The sequence below is a fragment of the Raphanus sativus genome, chromosome 3 (genome assembly GCF_000801105.2).
Source record: "Raphanus sativus cultivar WK10039 chromosome 3, ASM80110v3, whole genome shotgun sequence".
Lineage (NCBI taxonomy): Eukaryota > Viridiplantae > Streptophyta > Magnoliopsida > Brassicales > Brassicaceae > Raphanus > Raphanus sativus.
In genome coordinates this window covers 17,578,536-17,602,070 of record NC_079513.1, presented here as the reverse complement: position 1 = coordinate 17,602,070, position 23,535 = coordinate 17,578,536, and the positions used below count along the sequence as shown (strand labels likewise).

Sequence of the window (23,535 nt, the reverse complement as noted above, 5' to 3'; positions counted from 1 at the left end):
GTTTAGGGTTTCGAAAATATAGGGTTTTACTTTTTTATAAAAACTTTCGAAACCATTGATCTAAATAGTCAATATATGACTTAAAAAAAATCAGATCAATCTTAACAATTATAGCATTTTTCTAATCTTTCAAAAGAAAAATGGAAAGTTTCCAGCAACTTATAAAAGACAATTTCTCAAAGATGGAAATTTTTAGAAAAGTTAATTTTTGCATTCTAGCAATCTGGAAACATTCAATTATGGTTTTAAACAAGTTTTAGCAATCTTCCATTATTCTAAAACTAATATGGAAATTCTCAAAAACCATAAAAGTCAATTTCACAAAACCGGAAAGTTTTAGAAAAAGTAAAATTTGCAATTTAGCAATCTGGAAAAATCTGAAATTTTTCTAGCAATCTCTAATGATTCAACCAAAATCAGAATGAGATCCTAACAATCATTTCTAGGTGATTCAAACACTTCAAACAATCACACGCTTTTTATGCAGTTTTTTCGGTATAAAAAATTTACACTATGCCTATATGATTAAAAATGAATTTGATGAAACTACTTACAGGGTTTCTTAGTTAGGATTTATCATGAGTTTTGGTGAATTTTAATTAACTTTTCGGAATTTATTTGAAGAGGTCAATTTCTGACCAGAAACCGAAAAAATCGTTTTCCACATAGTTCCAGACCAATGGGTCGGATTCTGATGATGGAAAACTAACTTTGGGGAATTTTTAGGAGATTATCATGAATTTTAATTAATTTTTGGACCATAATACATAATAGGTCATATTTAAGGTTTTAGTTACTTTATAGATCAATAGATCAGGCTGTGAGATTCAAAACCATTAGGGTTTCGAGTTTAATTGTTAGAAACAATCTCTATTGAACTTAAAAAGCTCCAACTTACTCAAAGGGGTTTTGGGATCTATTATCTTAGGATTTGGGATTTTGCAAATTTTAGTGGTCTTAAACCTTTATCAATCAACCACATTTGATTATGTGTTCTTTTAGGATTTCAAAGTTTACCTTTAGAATTTCGAAGTGTAGATTTGGACCACCGAGAGCTGGAACAAGTCGGATCGCGAACTGCATGACCGGAACGGATCAGGATCTGGTCGCGTTTTAGGTTGAGCAAAAACCCTCTTGTAGATTTAGAAACCTTAATCAAAAACGAATCAAAACAAGTTAGTATAGATAGATGAAGCAAATCGTAGAAAATAACAAAGTATAGAGAGAGGTTGCGGTTTAGGCTTTTGATTAGGGTTTAAGGGTAGTTGACGACGCGGGTTGGAACGGATCTTCAGAGCGCGTTTGAGATCGGATTGATACCAGGTTTGCGGCGATGGATTCTTCACGTCAAAAGCTTCAATTTGATATATTACACGTCGTTTGGATCCTTACGGTTTGAGAGAAACGGCGGTTTGAAGTCGTCGGATGAGTTTTTAGAATTTCAGGGTTTTAGGTCACTTGACGGCGCGTCTTAGAATAGAACGTGAGGGCGCGTTCGAAGTCAAATAGAGGCGAGGCCGACGGCGTTGGATTCGTCTCGTCAATAGCTTCGATTTGGTATGTGGCTCCTCGTCTGGATCCTTACGGTTGGAGAGAACAAACTGTTTGAAGTGGCGCCGTCAATTAGGGTTTTTTAGGTAGCTCGGGATTTCATAGTCTCGTGCTGATAACGTGTTATAAAACTAAGTGGAGAAACATGTTTTTTTTTTGTTATTAATCTTGACCAGGGTCTTATATATATATATATATAATATATTATATATATATATACATCAGGTCGTATTTATTCTAAGTGGATAAGTATAACAGTCGATAAACATTATCTCATGCGGTCGTTACGGTCCTGGTCGGTCCGGTTATGTGATCACAATCTAGTACATAACATCTAGTTTTAACTATTATTTTATTGGAACAATGTTTATATCTCCGAGGAAGGTGGAATATGTTCACACTGAATTTTCATATTAAATTCTCAAGAAATGTAAACCGATAATAGAATATCATTTTATTCTGAAATAAAAGATTTTTAAAGTTAGATTTAACACATGTCTTTAACTACCTTTTTATTGTTTTATTTACATAAACATTTACTCTATAGTTAATCCAAATCTCTATAATATTATTTGAAAAGTCAATTTCCTATGTGTCGCTCTCACGTTAACTTTTATGATGATTGATTACGCTGATATCCTTAATAAATTAAAATATTTACATTTAAATACTATTATTGAAATTTATATTTAGTTTCCTTTAAAAAAATTTCAAATAACATATATAATAAAAAAAGAAAAATTTATAAAGTTTAAAAACAAATTTAAAACGAAAATATATGTTTATATAATATGATTTCATTAAAAAAGAAAATTTCACAAAATAGAAATATTCCATTTTAAACTATTTTAAATACCATAAAATATATTTTTGAAGTAATAAAATATTTATTTATATCTATATTTTCTTAGATGAAAATATATGTTTGTATATAATGTGATTTCGTAATCTATAAATTATATTTTACTTATATAATATGATTTCCCAAATACAATCACAAAAAATAAAACTGTTTATTGTAAAGAGATATTAAAAATAAAGTAAATTAAATTTTGATAAAATAATTAAAATATTTTAAATTAACATAACACTATATAATTTAACAAAGTAGATCTATTATATATTATAATTATTTTTTAAAAAATAATATTAATTTTTGTATTTTATGTTTGTCAAAGTTATTATAACCATGATCAAAATACCAAAGCAAATCTGAATTCTCATTTTTAGGATTATTTAAAATATATTTCAGTTTACCAATTAATAATATAAGGCATAAAATTATTTATAATTTATAAATATTTTAATTATTGTAAATATATATATGTGTTCATAAGCTTCTATAAAAATGTATTAGTTACTTATGTAAGTAACTTCCTATTGATTATCGTTTTACTTTCTAATATTTTATTTTAAAAATCAACATATAATTTAGTTTTTGTAATTTTTTAATCAAATACTTTAGTTTATTTTTAATTCATTCCAAGCACAATATATCTTAATTTATACATAATCTTTCTCAAATATATTTACATATCTAAGATAACAACCAACGTAAATGCAAATAAGAAATTTAATCATAGTTTTCATATATTTAAAATAAAAAAAATATTAATTGAATTTAGAAAAACTGATGCAATCCAATATACCCAAATAATAACTTATTAAAATCATATGTCTGATTAAAGTAATATAATATTATTAGTTTAAATCATGCATACAAATTATAAATTAATTCAAAATTAAATAACAATCAACTATTGTAACATATTTAATTTATAAATATTTGGATCCGTGCATGAACACGGGAAAATCACCTAGTCATGAATTAAATAACGAGGCGGGATCCGGTTTGGGTGGAGAGTTGCATGTGCTTGGTCACGTGGAAAACGTTGTTTCAACTTTGAAACCTGCTTTATAAAACCGCGGTTTCATATAGCTACAAGATATAAGCTTCTTCAATCTTCACCACTCTGCTTATACTTCTGTCCACCAATGGCTCTAGAATCAAAGGCGATCATATCCAGGTTCCAAGATTACCTCCGTATCAACACCGTACAACCCAACCCTGACTACACCGCAGCCGCAGACTTCATTATATCCCAAGCTCAGTCCATCTCTCTCCTATACCAATCAATCGAGTTCGTCCAGGGGAAGCCTATCGTTCTCCTGAAATGGACCGGTTCAGACCCTTCGTTACCCGCGGTTCTCTTGAACTCTCACGTCGACGTGGTCCCTTTTGAGGCAGAGAAGTGGGATCATCCTCCGCTAGGAGCAGAGATAGATGGAGAGGGTAGAATATACGCGAGGGGAAGTCAGGACATGAAGAGCGTTGGGATGCAGTATCTAGAAGCCATTCGCAAGCTTGTAGCCTCTGGATATAAGCCGCTTCGTTCGGTCTATGTCTCGTTTGTTCCTGATGAAGAGATCGGCGGCGCTGATGGTGTTGGGAGGTTCGTGGAGTCGGAAATATTCAAGAGCTTGAGCATTGCAGTTGTGCTCGACGAAGGTATAAGCATATATAGTAACGCTTATTAATATCAGGAAAAATTCATACAAACCCCAAAAAGAACCAAATAAATTAATTGAAAATCCTAATATATCTAAAATAAGTATAATTTTCATGTTTATTTTGTTATGATCACTAAAAATATTTCAACTCGAAATTGTATTATCCAAATCTGAGTAATACAAAAAAAAAATATTGGTCTCGTGATACAAATGGAACTATCGTCATTGGATTTTACGTTTTTAGTTAGTTAAAAAACAAGAAATATATTTGAAAAGAAGAGATGAGCTTATAACTATTGTTAACGGCAATGAATGAATCAGGCTTGCCATCTCCAACGGAGAGCTACAGGGTGTTCAATGGAGAGAGGATTCCATGGTCGCTTCAGATCAAGCTGTAGGACAACCTGGCCATGGATCAAAGCTCTATGACGACTCAGCCTCGGAGAATCTCACTAAAAGCATTGAGAGCATGATGAGATTCAGAGCTTCTCAGTTTGATATGCTCAAAGCTGGTTTGAAGCCTGACGGTGGAGTTGTTTCTGTCAACATGGTCTTCCTCAAAGCTGGCACTCCTTCTCCAGATGTATTATTCTCTCCTCTTTTTTTTTTTATTTCACACATGATGACCAAACCATAGTTGTAACTTTGTGTCTGAACCTGACGAACCCTCCTGTTTTGAATGAAGGGTTTTGTGATGAATCTGCAACCATCCGAGGCAGAAGCTGGCTTCGACATCCGAATCCCACCCACTGCTGATCTAGTAGCACTAGAAAAACGTTTGGTGGAGGAATGGGCACCTGTTGCTCGCAACATGTCCTATAAGGTGATTTTTTTCTTTTTGAATATTCTTAGTACTGTTGTGGTCAGGACTTAGACAAAGTTGTGTGTGTATCTGATGAAAGAGTTCTCTCGGTATGTCAGCTGCGGCGGTTCGACCAGAATCTTTCAGGGAAACAGTTACTTACCGCAAAAGATGATTCAAATCCATGGTGGGAGCTCTTACAAAACGCTGTGAATGAAGCTGGAGGGAGTACTAGTGAGCCTGAGATCTTCCCTGCATCAACAGATTCTCGGTATTTCCGGAAAGCAGGCTTGCCTGCGTTTGGGTTCTCTCCTATATCAAACACCCCAAGTTTGCTTCATGATCACAATGAGGTACTACTGTCAATATCCTTCTGTTTGCCTATATTATCTGGTTGATCGGTGTCTAATGCTCTTCTTTCATCTTGCTTTTTGTGTAGTATCTGAGTAAAGCTGAGTATTTGAAGGGCATTGATATGTATGTCTCAATCATCAAGGCTTACACATCATACTCTTCCCCCTGAAAGAGAGGGTTGAGTTACAAGGGTCCGTGTGACACACCACACAGTTCTCTCTTGCTCACCCATATGCTATTAATAAGCAATGAAACTCATTGCTGCCATGTGAACTTCTCTTGTAATAAAACTTGCATTAGCATGTTATCAGACAAACAGCATTGCGGAAATTGTTTATTCTTTGTTTTGTGTTAGTTTTTATTTTGCAAACATCCGAATGCTAACAGAAGTGAAGAGTCACAGCATGCACAATATCCATCCTAACATATGATAGTCCCCACAGCTTCATGATTCTATCAGAGCATCAACTTAATCCTAAATTAATAAATCAATAATAAGACATGGTTACATACTATCAAAAACAATTAGCGTTTGCTGTTTTTCTATTTAGTGCAGACTTGTAAACCACCTATACCACATTCGTCAAGTAAAGTGAAGAAAAATCGAATCATATGATAATCTTAAAAGGCTGCATTTCATACAGATATTTGCCTTAATCGATGCCTCAAATTCGCTTCTGCAACCAGACCACTGGACCGACCTACTGGTCCCTGACCCCTAAAATCCTACAACCATCTGTTAGCAAAGAACCGCTTAGTGTTGTTGTCTCCTACTTTTTTATACCTACGTTAAGAATTGGTTTTGCTTTCTAACGTTGAGTCTACATAACAAACTTTGTCTCTGTGAAGTCTGTTTGATAGGTGTCTGGTTCTTGGTCGTCCTTCTCTATTTTTATGTTTATACCTTCAAGTGGAGGAAATGATAAAAGCTGGAGCTGCAAAACAACAAAGAAAACCACTTAGTTGTTGTTTTAGTTTTGGTTGAACATTAAAAACTAAAAATTGAGAAGCTTTTCTTCTATACCTTGAGAGAGTTATTCTCAGACGTGAGCTCTTCCCGCTGGCGTTTCAGCCTGTTCATTTCTGCTCTGAGACTTGCGTTCTCTGCATTCAACACCTCTGTGTGTTTTGCCAGTTCATCAAATTCCGCCTGAAAACATAACAAAAACGTCCATAATTTTCTCACACGGACGTGATTCACAGTTCTGAATAGTACCTGTTTGCGCAACCTGGATCTTTCAGCAGCCTCCCTATTGGTTTGCTTCCGTCTCTGTCTCTTAACTTCTCTCTCGTCCTGATATACTTTCCTATTCATTCCAGGGATAGGGGCTGATGTAGGAGCACCTGCAGCTGTCTTTGGCATAACTGGCACGTTCTGGCTAACCGGTGGAAGAGGTGTACTACTACCAGCACTTCCATTTCTTGGACCATTAGCAGAACCACCACTCTCTGATGATGCTTCAGGTGAATTTGCAGCTTTCACGGTGTTAGTCACATAATAGAAAATGAAGTGGAAAAGAAAAATAGAAAAAGGATCATAGAGACCAACCATCCTTGCTGTCTTGTTCTGATCCTGAGTCCTACAAGGATTACAAAAGCAAATCATTTATCATAATTATATACAAGAACTCTTCACCCTTTATAGGCAGAGCGAACTTACATTCTGATAGTTTGCATCACTTCCTTCACTCAAACCATCAGAAGCACTCTCCCCACTGTAACAAAAAAAAAAAAAACAAAATTTCCGACAATGTCAGAGCAGTAAAATAGTGTAAGGTACTATCAAATGAAGCAAGAATAAGTGCAGAGACAACCAAACATGCTACACATACAGTCAAGGAATATACACATGCCTTTTAGAGTAAGCTTCATTAGCTGATGTTTCTGAGTTTTCTCCAGTCCCATTGTTCTTTCCTGTTTTCATGTTCAATATTCTTTCTGATCTTCTGATAGGCAATTTTTCTTTCACAGCAGATCGTTTAGAATCACCTTCAGTGCCGCCGCCACTAGAATGGCCCTGCGTATAAGCATGTCCCTCAGTTATAAGCCAACAAAAAAAGGAAGCAAGTACTATTAGAGGAGAAATGAGAACTCACGGAAGCTTTGGTCATTCCATTCTTTGGAGAAGGCATAGCGTAAGGGCTATATGGATAAGAACCCTGAGAAGTTAGAGAGATGATCAACAGACACGTTTTCAAGTACATGTCCATAGCAACCAGATATCTAGAGTATGGCTAGTACCGGAGGCATTGAAGGATGGGGGTACATGCCACCTGGTAGATACATTTTAACATATGGATGAGGAGGAGTTCCATAAGGAGGCATCATCATATGCTGCAAAAGATTCACATTCAGCAATCAATCAACGGTATGATGATAAAGAGCTGAACCAATTCCCCCAAGCATATGCATATACCAAATATCAAACTAAACCTCCAATAAGTCTAACAAAGAACAGTCAACTAGTCATTTGAAACTTTTCCCAGCACTCTAAACACTAACTAATACACAATGAAAAGTGATGATTGTAAGCAAGTTTACCTGAGGCCCCCACATATAAGGGTGAGGTTGAGGACTTGATGCCACAAAACCATGAGGCGGCATAGGAGAATATGCCTGTCAGAGGAGCAAAAAAAAAGAAACACTTAACAATCATATATAATAAGAAAACAGAACCACAGGTTCATAGAGGGATGAATCTGTCTTAAACCTGAAAACCAGACCAATCTGGAGTAGCCATGCCTGCACTCACAGCAGAAGTAGGTTCCTACAAACACAGAATATTCCAAACGAAACCTATGTCTTCCTTCTTCTCTTAAATCCGGAAGTAGAGAAGGGGGAAAGAAAAACGCAAAACCTGTGAAGAGGGAGGAGCAGCAGAAGAAGAAGGCTGTTTAGGTTCCTTCTCAGTACTAGACTTCTCCATCTCACTGCTAGTAATTACCACACTCACAAGTTTCGAAAACAACCAGTGAGAGCTACCTGCAAGATTAACACTCAGCTAGTTCACTACGAGGTCTAACTTAATGCATAAACCCTACCACAGCCAAGAATCCAGCAAATAATCGTTGACCAATACAGTTCCTAAGCACTACAATCTACAGACCATATTCCTAAAGGTTTCTAGCCTCTTTCTCTAATGGATTCAGACAACATTCAGAACACAACCGCAGAATCTAATACGAGGATTGAAACTTGAATTGGAATGAATATACCTAACGACCGGGTAGTGTCTGAATAAAAAACTCTGAGCACAGTCAAAAGACGCTGTATAAAGAGCTATGACCTTTAAGTTTCGCAGAGAATTAAAAAGTAAAATTTGGCTTTGATTGTTTGCGTTATTTTGACGGAGAAGCCCTTCTTTTTAAAACTTGTTCATGAATTTTACCCAACTGGAAAAAAAGTAAATTCTCTTTTCTTTTTTTCTTTTTCTGATCGAAAAAGTAGGTCCACTAACCCAAAATTGTATGCATATGAAAAAGTTTGAAATTCAAAATGTATATCAATTGTTATGTACAGGAATCATATTGGTAAAAACAATAATCGACTAATTGGTGTATCAACTTAGGAAATAGATATACTAATTAGGGGTAGGTGTTTGGGTACCCATTTGAGGTTGGTTCGGATCCATTTGGATTTCGGGTTTTCGGGGTAAAAAATTTTAGTCTTATTCGGATATTTTTAAAATTTAATTCGGTTTCGTTCGATTTTTACAGGTTCGGTTCAAATTCGGACAATCTATTTAAATTATTTTTAAAAATTTTAAAATCCAGAATATACTTAAACTTCTCGAAATATATAAACAAAATAATATATTACATATAATTTTGAATAACATATGTCAAGAAATCTAAATTTAACATATAAATTAGTTTGGTTTGAATATTTGGATAGAAAAACAATAGGTGTTTTAAGTATATTCTAGCTAGATATTTTTTAACTATTTTTGGTGCTTTAAGTACACTATAGTTATTTTAGACATTTAGTTTTGATTATTTATATGTATTTTTCAAGTATTTTGGACAACTTAAAAGTATCTTATATATTTTGGATATTTTTAATATATATTTGATCTAAAAATAATTAATATATTTAGATATATAAATCTATCTCGGATACATTCGGATATTCAAAATATTTCAATTTTTTAAATAATAAAATTTTGAACTCATTTGAATATGTAGTTAATTTCTATTCGGATTTGGAACTATCTTTTTGGATTGAGTTCAGTTCGGTTCTTTGGATTCAGATTTTTTTACAAACCTAATACTAATGTTAACTTTTAGGAAATATATACAAAACCGACAAAATTAGATACCCAAACTAAATATCGTTAAGCTTTTTAATACCCAAACTTTTCCATTACCCACTTTAATATTCAAACTAATTATTTTGCTCATTTTAATACCCAGACTTTTAAAAGTGTGCCTATTTTAATACCCAAACTTTATTTATTTTAATTAAAATACTAATAAGTTTCAAACGAAATTTTAAAATTATAAAATCTAAGAAAAAATAAAATAAATTCTAATTTTATTGTAGGATTTAGGAGAGAAGGCAAGTAATATATGGAGAAAATTGAAAATTTTGAAAATTTAATTTTGTAAGAAAAAATAAAATTTTATTTTATTTCAGAAAACAAACTAAATTAAATATTTAAAAATTTAAAATATTTATTACAATATTTAAGATTATACACAATTTATTTACTTTTGTTTATCAAACAAAAAACAAAATTAGAATTTTCTGAGATTTTGTTTTGAAATTTTAGAGATTTTTCTAATTTCTATTTGCAAATAATTAGTATTTTTATAAAAATATATAAAGTTTGGGTATTAAAATAGATAAAGTTTTAATAGTTTGTGTATTAAAATGTGAAAAATAATTAATTGGAGTATTAAACTGGGTAGAGAAAAACTTTAGATATTAAAAAACTTAACAAAATTTAGTTGAGGTTTTTTATGGAATTTTCCCTTAATTATTTTATATATAAGATCAGTTTTTTTTTTTTTTTTTGTCATCTATATATAAGATCAGATTAAACTACATGTTTAAACATTTCCAACATTCAGTGTGGATTTAAGGCCCATTATGAACTATACGGGCTTACACCTGGTTTCTTTTTCTCTTTGGGCCCAGTTTTTCTCTTAATTTCATCATATGCCCAATGTTTTTTTCCAATATCGCATAAAAGTGGCGTGGGGCGAATAAGAAGCGGATTGTTTTGAAAATCGGTGAGCCCTAGAATTCGAGAGAGAGAGAGAGAGAGTGGAGTGCGAGAGCGTAGCAGTAAAAGTGTTGCCGTTGGTAACTAACTCTCGTCGATATCTCTCTTGCTCTTGGATTCGACTCTGTTTCGAGGTATGACTCCTTCGAAACCCTATCCTCCCCCCAAGTTTTGATTTTTCATGGTTGACTGTTGCTAGTTGAGATTTTTCGATCACGGGTCTTGCTTCTTCTTCCGTAATCTCTTCTGGGTTTGCCAAATTTTACTCAAAAAAAATCAGGAAAGATAGAAAGTTCTCTCTTTTTACGCTTTAGATGTTTGTATTTGTGTGTCATGTCTTTTGATTGCATCAAGTTTGGAGCTTTGAGCTATATATCTCAGTTAAGAGTTAGTTCGGCTATTTCTTGAAGATGTTTCTGTGCATAATTAGTCATATTCATATCTGTTCTGTCTTGTAAACCTTTGTCTGATTGACTGATAACATAGTAGATTATGCTCAAGGCATTAAGTTTGAGGATGTGGAATGTATTTTTTTATAGTTGTCTTGCTTCCTGGATCCTTGTGTTGTTGCTTCATAATCTTAGTTTCAGTTTTTTTTTATTAGGGGTGTTGTTGGCTAATCTTGTCTGCTCTTGAAAATCAATGTAGAAAGCTACTGCTTCAGGGTGCGGGTCTTACCACGAGATGAATTCATATCCATCACGAAATCATATGCAACAACCTGCTACTACAAGCACAACCAAGGAGACAAGCTTGCCTACTTCTAATCCTCATTGGTTCCATTCTTACTTCCCTGTTCCAAGGACCACAGGCTTTGATCTTTCTCAAGTCCCTCAAGCAGAGCCTGCTGAAGTTGTCGTGGTGCCTCAGGTTCATTTGTTTCCTCCTCCTACAAGAGAATCTAGACACGATATAGAGCAGAAGTCTCCTTCGAAAGCGTTGAAGCCAAAACCACAAAGTAAGAAACGCTCTGCACCCAAAACCCCAAAGAAGACACTGAGCGTACCCGAAATAAAGCGAGAGAAAAAGAATCCTGACATCAACGTTGTTGACATCTCGAGCTTCGATGTCTCCGGTGTTCCTCCTCCTGTCTGTTCGTGTACAGGCGTTCCAAAAGTTTGCTACAAATGGGGCATGGGCGGTTGGCAATCGTCGTGCTGTACCATCAGCATATCGACGTTCCCACTGCCCATGAGCACCACGAGGCCTGGAACTCGTCTCGCCGGAAGGAAAATGAGCAATGGTGCTTATGTCAAGCTACTTATGAGACTTGCTGGTGAAGGCTATGACTTGACTTGCCCGGTTGACCTCAGGAACCATTGGGCCAGGCATGGTACTAACAAGTTCGTGACCATCAAGTAGTCCTTTTCATCTGTTAGGGTTTGGTTTTAGGCTTTAGCTTTTGTGATTTCCATGTATCTTTTCGTACATATGTTTCGTAGTGGCTTTAAAATCATGAAGGAGATTCAGTGTCTATAATAGGCCAAGACAAGTTTTAGTTTTTAGATGGAATGTTAGTTAGTATTGCAGCGAATTGGTATCAACATTATTGTTCGGTGGAAACTGGACTTGAAACCGTAAAACAAAACAACACAACAGAGTATTATTGTAGTCTGTAGACAAGGGCCTCGCCACGGTGATTAAGCCTAAACAATACAGTCTTTCCCTAATTTAATCTCTTTTTTTCTCTATTGTCTAAGCAAATTTACTCATCTAAATTTTTAAAACAAACATGAACATTTCAATAGCCTAATAAAACTTTTTGGGATAACTTCTCTTTAGAGAATAGATCAATTCTTCCAGCAAAGGTTGAATATGTAAAACTCCAAGATGTACACTAAATAATCCTGAATGATGAAACTGTAATCTCCAAATATACACTAAACAATCATAATTTCTTCCGTACATAAAAATATAAGAATACAATGGGACTTATATGACAACAATATAATAAAAATTAATTTAACTGGACCAGTAAAATTTTTGAAAAACAAGGAATTTCATCATTAATTATTTCTAAAATATAACCACACAATTGAAGAGTGATTCAGTGTCAAAAGAAAAAAAAAGCAGACAATAATATTATGGAAAAAAATGACAATAAAACTCCGAGGACTAGGTGAAGTTATTAATTGAAATGATCCATTTGTTGAAAAGGATTAAAACTTTATCTTTAGCCACAAGTTAATGCATAGAAGGATCAAGAACTTGGCCAAGAAACAGAACCACTCCACTTCTCCATTCTTTAACAAGGAAGAGAAAAGGATGATCAGCCACGAAGTCATACTTCTTCTCCGCAGGACCACAAGCGCCGATGCCGATCACAGCAGCAGCAGCAGCAGCTTTGGATCCCACTTCATCAACCTCAATGCAAGACTTGTGGATGATAGTCTCCAATGGTAGATTCAACCCCAACCCTTTCAGAGCTTCCGATGCTTCAAAGTCAAAACCAAATTTAAACCTTGGAATCTTAAGCTCTTCTACATCTGCCCGGTGGCTAGGGATCTCCTCGTCATCAGGAGTGGAAGCTAACGTCTCAAGCATTGCAGGTAACCCATCTTTGTCATCAGGGAGATAGATATCCATCGAGAAACCACGACCGTCTTCTTCCCAGTCACTTCCTTCTCTGTAAGGTAGATTGAGGACCTTGAAACCTGGGTAGACGTCGATATGGTAACCGAAGACGTCATCGGTCATGAGGGGCACACGTACTTTGGTTCCGTCAAGACGGTGGAAGTCTGAATCTTCGGTAAGCGATGGATCAAACTCTCTATCCCATCTCCCGTTGAAGAACAAGGCGTTAGCAAATATGAGATCAGTCAAAGGAGACACAGACTTTGGTGGAAGGAGATCAGTGATGAGTCCACTTGTCTGCTTTTCAACCCATGCATTCACCTCTTCAGACACTTCATCAGCCTTTTAAAACAAAACACAAAGCTATCAACATCAAACATAGAGATTTTGAGGACAAACACTTAAATAAATGAAAATTACAATTCGGACCTATGTATATGTATTAGTGTTCTAAATATAGGCAACCTAGCAATTTTTTAAACACAGATATGTATAAAACATAAATTATGGGGCCGAACCTAACTGGTTGTGTCCGGCATTGCTAAGGAGTAGGTTGTCTAGAAAAATATACCTTTGTGCGAAAGTCAACTTGGTTGAAGGCAGCCTTATACGAAGTCTCCAAGAGATTCTTGAAAGACTGCTCGACAGGGAGAGACTTGTCTATCCATACACCATTCGCTGCCGAGATCATCGGTCCGCCAGTTGCTGTGCTGTCGGCGAGGACCTTGGTTACGATCTGGGACGACACGGCGTTAAGCTCATCGGTAGAAGAAGCTTGTAGTAAGGAGAGAATCTTTTCTTGGGTGGCTCCGGGAGATTTGGCTGCGATGAAGCTGAGGATAACATTGATCAACGCAGGCGAAAACACGAGGTTCGAGGTTTTACCGGCGGTGGTGGCGATCACGTGCTTAGCCAGCCTCCACAGGTTGTCGTTTTGACAACTTACTGATTCTCGAAGGTCTCGCACGTTCATCTTTTACGGGCGGATGAGACGGTAACTTTGAAAGCCTAGATATGAGTAGGTCAAGTAGGGTTACTAATCCCTATATATACATGTACCAAAAGAAAAAAAAAAGAACTAATCTATATTTAATTTTTGATTTCAGAGATCATCCAAATTTAAATCCTTTATTTTAAAAATTAATACTAAGTAGGTATAAATGGTTTAATAATTAGATTATTTTCATTAATGAAAATTAACTATTTCCAAAATTTTGAAATCTAACATTTTTATTAAGTAAAAATAACAATATAATTAAATCTCATTTATAATTTAAATAATTATTTATTAAATATAAAAATAAAACCGATGACCATCTAATGGACAAAGTAATCAATAAATTATTTTGTTTATTGGTTCTAGGAAATTTATTCTTCATCAATTCTTCCATAAAAGATATAAGAATAAAAGGCGACTTATATGACAATAATTTGATAAAAAAATTAGTTTTATTGGACCAATCAGAAATTCGAACAACATATTTCACCTTACTTAATTAATTCTTAAATATAACCACCAATTGAAGAGTGATTCAATGTCAAAAGAAGACGAAAAAAGCAGACTTAATATTATGAAAAAGAAAAAAGAAATATAATCCAAGGACTAGGTGAAGTTATTATTTGAAATGCTCCATTGTTGAAAAGGCATTAGGCCATCATTATTGGTGGGCAGCCCTTAACTTTTTTTTTTTTTTTTTTTTTTTTGTTCATCAAACACTTAAGGGCACATAAGGGCAGCCCTTAGATAAGGGCTGCCCTTATGTGCCCTTAAGTGTTTGATGAACAAAAAAAAAAAAAAAAAAAAAAAAAGTTAAGGGCTGCCCACCAATAATGATGCCCTTATAACATTGTCTAACTGTCTCTTAAGACGCAAGTTAATGCATGGAAGGATCAAGAACTTGGCCAAGGAACAGAACCACTCCACTTCTCCATTCTTTAACAAGGAAGAGAAAAGGATGATCAGCCACGAAGTCATACTTCTTCTCCGCAAGACCACAAGCGCCGATGCCGATCACAGCTGCAGCTGCTGCAGCTTTGGATCCCACTTCATCAACCTCAATGCAAGACTTGTGGATGATAGTCTCCAATGGTAGATTCAACCCCAACCCTTTCAGAGCTTCCGATGCTTCAAAGTCAAAACCAAATTTAAACCTTGGAATCTTAAGCTCTTCTACATCTGCCCGGTGGCTAGGGATCTAATGGACAAAATAATCAATAAATTATTTTGTGATTATTTTGTTTATTGGTTCTAGGAAATTTATTCTTCATCAATTCTTCCATAAAAGATATAAGAATAAAAGGCGACTTATATGACAATAATTTGATAAAAAAATTAGTTTTATTGGACCAATCAGAAATTCGAACAACATATTTCACCTTACTTAATTAATTCTTAAATATAACCACCAATTGAAGAGTGATTCAATGTCAAAAGAAGACGAAAAAAACAGACTTAATATTATGAAAAAGAAAAAATTAAGAAATATAATCCAAGGACTAGGTGAAGTTATTATTTGAAATGCTCCATTGTTGAAAAGCCATTATAACATTGTCTGATTATCTCTTAAGACGCAGGTTAATGCATGGAAGGATCAAGAACTTGGCCAAGGAACAGAACCACTCCACTTCTCCATTCTTTAACAAGGAAGAGAAAAGGATGATCAGCCACGAAGTCATACTTCTTCTCCGCAGGACCACAAGCGCCGATGCTCCTCAAAGCAGCAGCAGCTTTGGATCCCACTTCATCAACCTCAATGCAAGACTTGTGTAAGATAGTCTCCAACGGTAGATTCAACCCCAAACCTTTCAGAGCTTCCGAGGCTTTGAAACCAAATCCAAACTTAAACCGTGGAAGCTTGAGTTCTTTCATATCTGCCCTGTAGCTAGGAATCTCCTTGTCGTCAGGGGTGGTAGCTAACGTCTCCAGCATTGCAGGCAACCCATCTTTGTCATCAGGGAGATAGATTTGCATCAAGAAACCACGACCGTCTTCTCTCCAGTCACTTCCCATTCTGTAAGGTAGCTTTAGGACCTTGAAACTTGGGTAAACATCGAGATGGTACCTGAAGTTACCGGTCATGAAGGGCACACGTACTTTGGTTCCATCGAGGAGGTGGAAGTCAGAATCTTTGGTAAGCAACGGATCAAACTGTTTGTCCCACCTCCCGTTGAAGAACAGGGCGTTAGCAAATATGTAATCAGTCAAAGGAGACACAGACTTTGGTGGAAGAAGATCAGTGATGAGTCCATTTGTCTGCTTTTCAACCCATGCATTCACCTCTTTAGACACTTCATCAGCCTTTTTAAGAAAAAAAACAAAGCTATCAACATCAAACATAGAGATTTTGGGGACCATAAACACTTCAATAAAAAAATCACAATGTGGACCAATGTATATGTATTAGAGAAGGCTTCTTAAAATTAGTATATATAAATATTAGTATATTTAATTGTGGTTTTCTAAAAATTACTGGAAATCCAACCGAAAGTATCTAGGGGAATTTTCAAAAATACCACTTTCAACCCTAAACCCTAAATCCTCAATTCTAAACCCTAAATCCTCAACTCTAAACCCTAAATCCTCAACTCTAAACCTTAAACTATATACCTTAAACTCTAAAACATCAAATCTAAACCCTAAATCCTAAACCTTCAAATCTAAAGCCTTCATTAAAAGTAGTGGTAAAAATGGTTAGTGTAAACATGAAAAGTGGTACTATGAAAATGATATTTTTGGCAATTTCTCTTAAGATATTGATATTTATTTTTCATAATTAGTGCTATATGTTTAAGATGTCATGTAATATAACTAATTATATTCAAAAGACCATGACTGAATTGGGTAATATGGTTATTTGATATACTATTTGAACCAGTTTTAGACATATTGGTTATTTTGATATTTTTTAGGTTTCTATACATCAAAACCGAATTCTTCTAGATCCAAAAGGATACAACTAAAAACCCATACATAAATTTATAATATTGAAACTGACCTAATTTTAAAACAAAAAAACAATACCCAAAATGAACAATTTGTACATAAATGAATAACCAATGTTCATGCCTAACTGATTTTAATAAAAAAAAATCTTTTTATGTGTTTGACTAAATTAAGTGAAATAAAAAGTTCTTTTATTTAGTAAAATATTTTATGGAGTGAAAATTGAAGTGACAGTAAAAGTAACACATTTTTTAATATTTTAATTTTATGTTTTTATTTTATTCACAAAAACATGTCTTTAAATTATATTTTTGATTACGTAGTTTTCCAACGAATTGAAACTAAAATAAAAAATATTTTAATAAAACAAACTAAACCGAACTTTTAACCATATAGAAAATATAATTATTTATATTTTGATTTTATAATTGGACAAGTTTATATTTATTAATTAATAAATAAAAATCTGCATTATTATTATTATAGTAATATAATTAATGATGTGAATTATTGTTAAGATAATATAATTAATAAAATTGTTAAATTAAGTAAAATTTGAAACCAATTAATGTAATATTACTATCCATGTTTCCAAACAATTTTAATTTAGACTACTATTCATGTTTCCAAACAATCTTAATGTGTACTTCAGTTTTAATAATATAGATGATTCATGGATTAAGGTCCTTTCGAGATTTACCATCTTTTTGAAGACAGTCACGACTACAACATATCAACCATCGTGATGGAATCACTGGTGTCCTTTTTAGAAAATGAAACAATTACATTGTAAGACAGTTTTGAAGTTTTTATTACACAAAAAGACAGTTTCAACTCTTAGAACACTTTCTTCTAACAACGTCTTTCTTTTCTAAATAATTAGTCAACTTGTAACTAAGTATAAGCTCAACCACACATCCCTCTTCTCATTCTGTGGTCTAGATTAAATCTGACATAATTGACAAAATTTATATCTGTTTCATTTTCTAACCATTGGATTTTTTTTTTATTTTAATGGTTGAGATTTATTATTTTGCAAAAAACCACATTCACCATCTCCACTTTGTATTATTTTCTTTTGTTTTGAAGATCAAAATCGTAATCATCTTTCGGAGCCGAAACGAATCTAAAAAAAAATCTTTTTTCAAATTTTTCATTCTCTATTTTTTAGAAAATTCATATTTGATTCTTAAATTTCTTTTTTCAAATTTTTTTTATGAAATCGTTTTCTCCATCACTCGATCTATCTTTTGAGATCTGTGAAGCTATAGTTTTGAGATATATGTTAGATGCCCAACATGTTCTAAAGTTGTGTACATTCATTAGTGTACATGTGTACAATAAAGGTTAATGTGTAAAGTTGTATATAGTTGTGTATATTCGTTAGTGTACATGTGTACATTCGTTAGTGTACATTCGTTAGTTCGTTATTGCTCAAAAACAAAAAATGGTGTTACATGTGAGTGTCTATGCATCGGTGTACAAGTGGACACAATTTAGACCTCAAATTGTAACATCATCTTCCATCACTCCGCTAGCTTCTACTTCTGCAACCCAGACCCACACATTCTTATGTCCAAGCCACCTTGAATCTTAGCCGTCATCAGCTTTCAATCTGTCACGACTTCCTTTCTTTACGGCCATGTCTCCTCTGTTGCTTCGTCATCTGTCTCATTCTCGTCGCCGTGTTTGTCTCATCCTTCTCGTCACTCTTTCAGCGCCTCCTTTTCGTCATCGTCTTCGTCGCTTCCTTTTTTTCATCGTCTTCGTCGCTTGCTTCTCGTTGTCACCTCTGTCTCGCCGTTTTCATCTCCTCCATCTCGCCGCCTTCGTTGTAAAAGCTCGATGAGCAACAATGGCCAATTTTGATTTTATTGCACATCTGGTCCCTAGACATTTTGGATATATTCATTTCTGACCCATACGTTTCTGATTTGCAAATATATCATTTCAAATTGATTTCATACTTTTTAATTGTACATGCCATATTTTTCATAAAATGGGTCTTTGAATTTTGTAGATGTTTCAATTCGGCTCTTAATTTTGAGGGTGTACATGTGTACAAACCCAAATATAATTTGACACATTGTGCACATAGATAAACATGCAACATAATACACATGTACACACTTATTTGTGTACAATATTTACATTGTGCACCTATACTATTATCACTTTCCATTATATGTACACAAATCAAAATCAATTCTCAATACAAAGAGTATCATTTACAAACAAAACTCTCACCCCTGCACACATGTGTACAACCAAATGATGTACAACCAAATGAAGTTCATGTGTACATACAAATATTACTATCATGTATAATGATTCACTTGAATAATTGTGTCCACTTGTACACCGATGCATAGACACTCATATGTAACACCATTTTTTGTTTTTGAGCATAACGAATGTACACATGTACACTAACGAATGTACACATGTACACTAACGAATGTACACATATACACTAACGAATATACACAACTATATACAACTTTACACATTAACCTTTATTGTACACATGTACACTAATGAATGTACACAAGTTTAGAACATGTTGGGCATCTAACATATATCTCAAAACTATAGCTTCACAGATCTCAAAAGATAGATTGAGTGATGGAGAAAACGATTTCATAAAAAAAATTGAAAAAAGAAATTTAAGAATCAAATATGAATTTTATAAAAAAATAGAGAATGAATGAGGAAGAAGACGAAGGAGAAAAAAAAGGAGAAGAGAAAGATAATGCAAGTTGGAGAAAAAAACGTGGTGATGATTATGTAGAGAGGAGAGAGATAATGTAAGTTGCAAAGTGTGAAACTATTTTGGTCACATGAATTTATTTTGTTAACTATTTTTGGTTTTAGTTAGAAAAAACTACCTCAGTAGTTGAAACTGCCTTATATTGTAATAAAAACATGAAAACTGCCTCTTAGTATTAATAACTCTTAGAAAATTAGCTTCTTTACCCAACATGTACTAAAAAGTTCTTTTAATACTCTTTCCTTTTCATTTTAATTGTCGTTCTAGGTTTATACACACATGTTAAGAAAATACATGATTTTATATATTTCTAAAATAAAAATACAATTATCTATATATCTAACTACATTTCGACCAATAGAAAAATAAAATGAAAATCTTTTTAATAAATTTTGCATTGGAATTCTAAAACGACACTTATTTTAAAACGAAAAATGTCTCTACAACGATAATTAAATCGAAACGGAGGGAGTAGTTTTGAGCAAGTCGATGCTTATTCGTTACTTTAGCACTCGTTTTTCTTTTCTTTTCTTTTTGAGAAAAGCATTGGGTTTTCTGTTATTCAAACAGTCCAACTTATATCTTTTATAGAGTATACGTGATTTGATTTGATAGGTTTTTTTTTTTCGAATAACCCGAATTGAGACTGTTGAATCTCTTGGTAAACTAATAACTGAAGAGGAATTCCAAGGTGAAATAAACATGAGGCAGTAATCGACATGTCATATATGCTTACTAGTTACTAATTTACTATTCGTCTCACTCATCTAGGATATGGAATAAATAAAAAGACTCTTCTCATATTCAAATGAAAATCCGACTTTCTTTCCGCACGCTTTTTATCTAGGATTTAGAATAAATAAGAACTCTCTTTGGGTGTAACTGGTAAACATGTAAGTTTACATTCCAATATTGCCGAATACTTCTTGGTTTCAACATTTTACTTGATTCGTTCCATAAGTTAAAACATACAAGAGTTACTTTATTACACAGCTAGGGTTTTCCATTCTACCCTTTTTAGCTAGTTTATAAGCTACATCAATGGCAATTCCTGGAATCTTAAAGAAATTAAAATCAAAATGGGAACCTTTTATGAGGTTTAGGATGTCTTCAACATAGGTCTGGTGATGATTGTATTGAGCTTTCAGTTCAGTTTCTCCCTGGTTTCTTTTGGATAGTTGCTCATAAAGTGTTGCTGAGTCTCCACAGAAAGTGACCTTGTTGAAACTTAACCTCCTTAGTTGGATGATCCAAATGCCAAGTTTTATTTTTTTGAACATTAATGTCAAATAAATTTAATTACTAAGAAACGTTAACTTCTAGATTTTTTTTAACACATTTTAAATTTTCCTTCCCAAATATATCATCGTTTGAATATAAGGGATGACACAGCTTAAGCTCCACAACAACAAGAGCAACAAAATTACTTCCACAAGCCTACACTTGTAAGGACCACCCGTCCAATCTCCCCAAAAAAATTAGAGACCTCGGCTCTCATTCACAAAGACTTCAAATAACCAATTAGGATGACTTCGCGCGACGTACGTTAACTTCAATACTTTCCTTCCCAAATATACAAACGTTAACTTCTTCATTAGTTTGTATATTAAAAAGGATAAATCTTCTTTTCAATCGATGTTCAATACTCGACCGTTATTTATTTATTCTTTTGTATATTTAATACTTATATAGGCTCGTCCACTCCGAAACGCATACCCACACATGAATAAAGAACCAGCGCACAAGTACAATCTTTTTATTTATTATAATAAGCTCGAATATTAAAACTAAAAAGTTTTATGTCTTAATATTTAATAACCCTCTTGAGTACTTATATAAACATAAATGTTTTCTATTAATTTAACTATTCTATAGTTGTAACCAACTTATTAATAACCTAGTACAAGTTCCATTTATGTATCTCATCATTACTAACCTTTTGCTAAATCCAACTCCAAAGAAAAAGCGTTAGGTCCACCTCCACCCACGATAGTTAATCTAAAATATTTCTTCTTTTTATGTTCAACCCTAGATTATATATATCCAGTTCATTGTGTTAAACAGAAGGTGCCAAATGATGTACTAATAAGTTTTTTTTTGAAGGCTATGATGCACTAATAAGTTGGCATTTTAAATATGAAGGAACAAAAATTAAATGGTACCTTAACTATAAAATAAAATCACTGAAACCAGAACACTTGTAGACTAAAAAACTATATAAGTAAAACTGTAAAACAAATGAAAAACATAAAATTACAATTCCCTCCATTTTATATTAAGTGTCTCTGTAATAATTTTTTTGTTATGAAATATATCTCATTTTGTGTATTTTAATGCAATTTATATCACTAATAAATTAGAAAAGAATTGGATAATTAAATAAAAGTAAAACTGAATATTTAACTATTTTTAATTAGCGTGTAAAAACTAAAATGTCATCTAACTTAAAATGGAGGGAATATTAATTAAAAAAAATTAAGCTTCTGTGCTATAAAAATTAAAAACAAAATGTCAAAATAAACTGAAATATGAATTCTTGGTTTTCTACATTTGATCATTTCAGACGTTTTATTAAAAAATATGTATTTATGGAAACATTTTTTTGAAAACTTGAAAGCGTGTAAATGCCATATTATCATTTATGTATTAATATATGGTACATTCCCATTTACTATGCATCACGTAATATTTGTATATCTGCTTGTTGTTAAAGTTATAGCCTTATAGGAGTTGCTACCCAAACATTTGCACATGTACTATACAGCTCAATTTTGTCGAGAATATTACCTTTTTGGTAAGAACTTTTTTTTCAAGACAACCTCTGCATGCTAACCTAAAATTCGATTGAATAACAACACTAAAGAGTCTCACTGAATTTGAATAGAGAATCTATGATGATAAAACTATTATTAACTTGTTCGAAGTTATGTAATACTAATATTTAAATGTTTTTACACGAAAAGAATAATTTCCTTTTAATTTATCGTTGTATGGCAAGTTTAAAATTTAAATATAAAGACAATCTGATTGATTTCTCTGTGAAGGAATATTTACAATTTATTAGTTTCTTGAAAAAACATTTTAAAAAAATTAACGGATATTATAAATATTTGTAATAACATTTATATTTACATATTCATATATGTAGCTATAAAATTTTGATAAATGCAAATTTAACTTTTTAATAGATGATAAAATTATGCCATCAATCATTAATTTTATTTAAAGTGACAAAATATAAATTGACTAGAAAAGATGGAAATCTTACATCTCAACATAGAAAAACACCAAAAACACTATAAGCAACCACAGAGATATTTTCATGGCCTTTTCTTTAAGGACGAAGTATCACTTAGAAAAGGAAAAAAAAACTCTGAAATCATTTTCTTGTGGATCTACGTTCATGTACTGTCCACAAGAAACTGGTATGTAACTTCTTATCTTCTTCTTTTATTTTACTTTACCCATCGTAAAACGGAACACAAAATATCAAAAACAGACACGAACGAGCGACAAAGCCGTAGATTTCTCCAGAACCATATTTAAAATGCACCAGGAGGGCTCTTGTGTCCGATACCTTGACTAGGACCCTGGTGAGTTGGCCTGAACGCATCTTGTTCTATGTTCTTGAAGCGATTGATCTTGTGGTACCACACAAAATCATCTTTTGGCGGCTCAGGTGGTGACCAGGAAACAACCGGTGCATGTCGAGCTGCCGTTGTGGGATCAAAGTGTAGTTGTGTCACCAAAAGAGTTATAAGAAAACCAGACAAAAGCGTGAATGAACAACCACGATTCATCAT

At 33.4% G+C, this 23,535-nt stretch overlaps 7 protein-coding genes across 9 annotated transcripts; 2 read left to right on the top strand and 5 right to left on the bottom strand.

The window, feature by feature from the left end:
* Positions 1 to 3,490: 3,490 nt before the first annotated feature.
* LOC108836566 (uncharacterized) lies at positions 3,491 to 5,557 on the top strand. The gene is given in 6 exon segments (XM_018609709.2): positions 3,491 to 4,060; positions 4,384 to 4,455; positions 4,458 to 4,645; positions 4,748 to 4,885; positions 4,984 to 5,217; positions 5,304 to 5,557. Coding segments are annotated over 6 exon segments (1,230 nt in total). The 5' UTR covers positions 3,491 to 3,546; the 3' UTR covers positions 5,388 to 5,557.
* A 176-nt stretch (positions 5,558 to 5,733) lies between these two features.
* Positions 5,734 to 8,557, bottom strand: LOC108836567 (bZIP transcription factor 16). 3 transcript variants are annotated; one of them, XM_057005515.1, is made up of 12 exons: positions 8,434 to 8,557; positions 8,076 to 8,200; positions 7,929 to 7,985; positions 7,760 to 7,834; positions 7,460 to 7,552; positions 7,315 to 7,377; positions 7,072 to 7,235; positions 6,879 to 6,933; positions 6,768 to 6,798; positions 6,435 to 6,676; positions 6,243 to 6,368; positions 5,734 to 6,153 (listed from the first exon to the last, which is right to left on the bottom strand). In XM_057005515.1, exons 2-12 carry the CDS (start codon positions 8,142 to 8,144, stop codon positions 6,040 to 6,042), a joined length of 1,089 nt encoding a protein of 362 aa, XP_056861495.1. In that variant the 5' UTR covers positions 8,145 to 8,200; positions 8,434 to 8,557; the 3' UTR covers positions 5,734 to 6,039. The 3 variants fall into 3 exon arrangements, with proteins under 3 accessions (XP_056861495.1, XP_056861494.1, XP_056861496.1); XM_057005514.1 differs by lacking the exon at positions 8,434 to 8,557 and having other exon boundaries at positions 8,076 to 8,427; XM_057005516.1 differs by lacking the exon at positions 8,434 to 8,557 and having other exon boundaries at positions 6,435 to 6,667; positions 8,076 to 8,427.
* Positions 8,558 to 10,417: 1,860 nt separating this feature from the next.
* LOC130509593 (protein BASIC PENTACYSTEINE7) lies at positions 10,418 to 11,969 on the top strand. The gene is made up of 2 exons (XM_057005746.1): positions 10,418 to 10,579; positions 11,094 to 11,969. Exon 2 carries the CDS (start codon positions 11,130 to 11,132, stop codon positions 11,805 to 11,807), a length of 678 nt encoding a protein of 225 aa, XP_056861726.1. The 5' UTR covers positions 10,418 to 10,579; positions 11,094 to 11,129; the 3' UTR covers positions 11,808 to 11,969.
* Positions 11,970 to 12,570: 601 nt separating this feature from the next.
* Positions 12,571 to 14,055, bottom strand: LOC108846448 (serpin-ZX). The gene is made up of 2 exons (XM_018619677.2): positions 13,591 to 14,055; positions 12,571 to 13,361 (listed from the first exon to the last, which is right to left on the bottom strand). The coding sequence occupies exons 1-2, from the start codon at positions 13,990 to 13,992 to the stop codon at positions 12,630 to 12,632; spliced, it is 1,134 nt and encodes a 377-aa protein (XP_018475179.1). The 5' UTR covers positions 13,993 to 14,055; the 3' UTR covers positions 12,571 to 12,629.
* Positions 14,056 to 14,893: 838 nt separating this feature from the next.
* Positions 14,894 to 15,560, bottom strand: LOC130510047 (serpin-Z3). The gene is made up of 3 exons (XM_057006387.1): positions 15,517 to 15,560; positions 15,396 to 15,399; positions 14,894 to 15,214 (listed from the first exon to the last, which is right to left on the bottom strand). The coding sequence occupies exons 1-3, from the start codon at positions 15,558 to 15,560 to the stop codon at positions 14,894 to 14,896; spliced, it is 369 nt and encodes a 122-aa protein (XP_056862367.1).
* A 34-nt stretch (positions 15,561 to 15,594) lies between these two features.
* LOC108845362 (serpin-Z1-like) lies at positions 15,595 to 16,374 on the bottom strand. Its single transcript, XM_018618582.1, has one exon. It carries the CDS (start codon positions 16,372 to 16,374, stop codon positions 15,595 to 15,597), a length of 780 nt encoding a protein of 259 aa, XP_018474084.1.
* Positions 16,375 to 23,274: 6,900 nt separating this feature from the next.
* LOC108845361 (precursor of CEP4) lies at positions 23,275 to 23,535 on the bottom strand. Its single transcript, XM_018618581.1, has one exon. It carries the CDS (start codon positions 23,533 to 23,535, stop codon positions 23,275 to 23,277), a length of 261 nt encoding a protein of 86 aa, XP_018474083.1.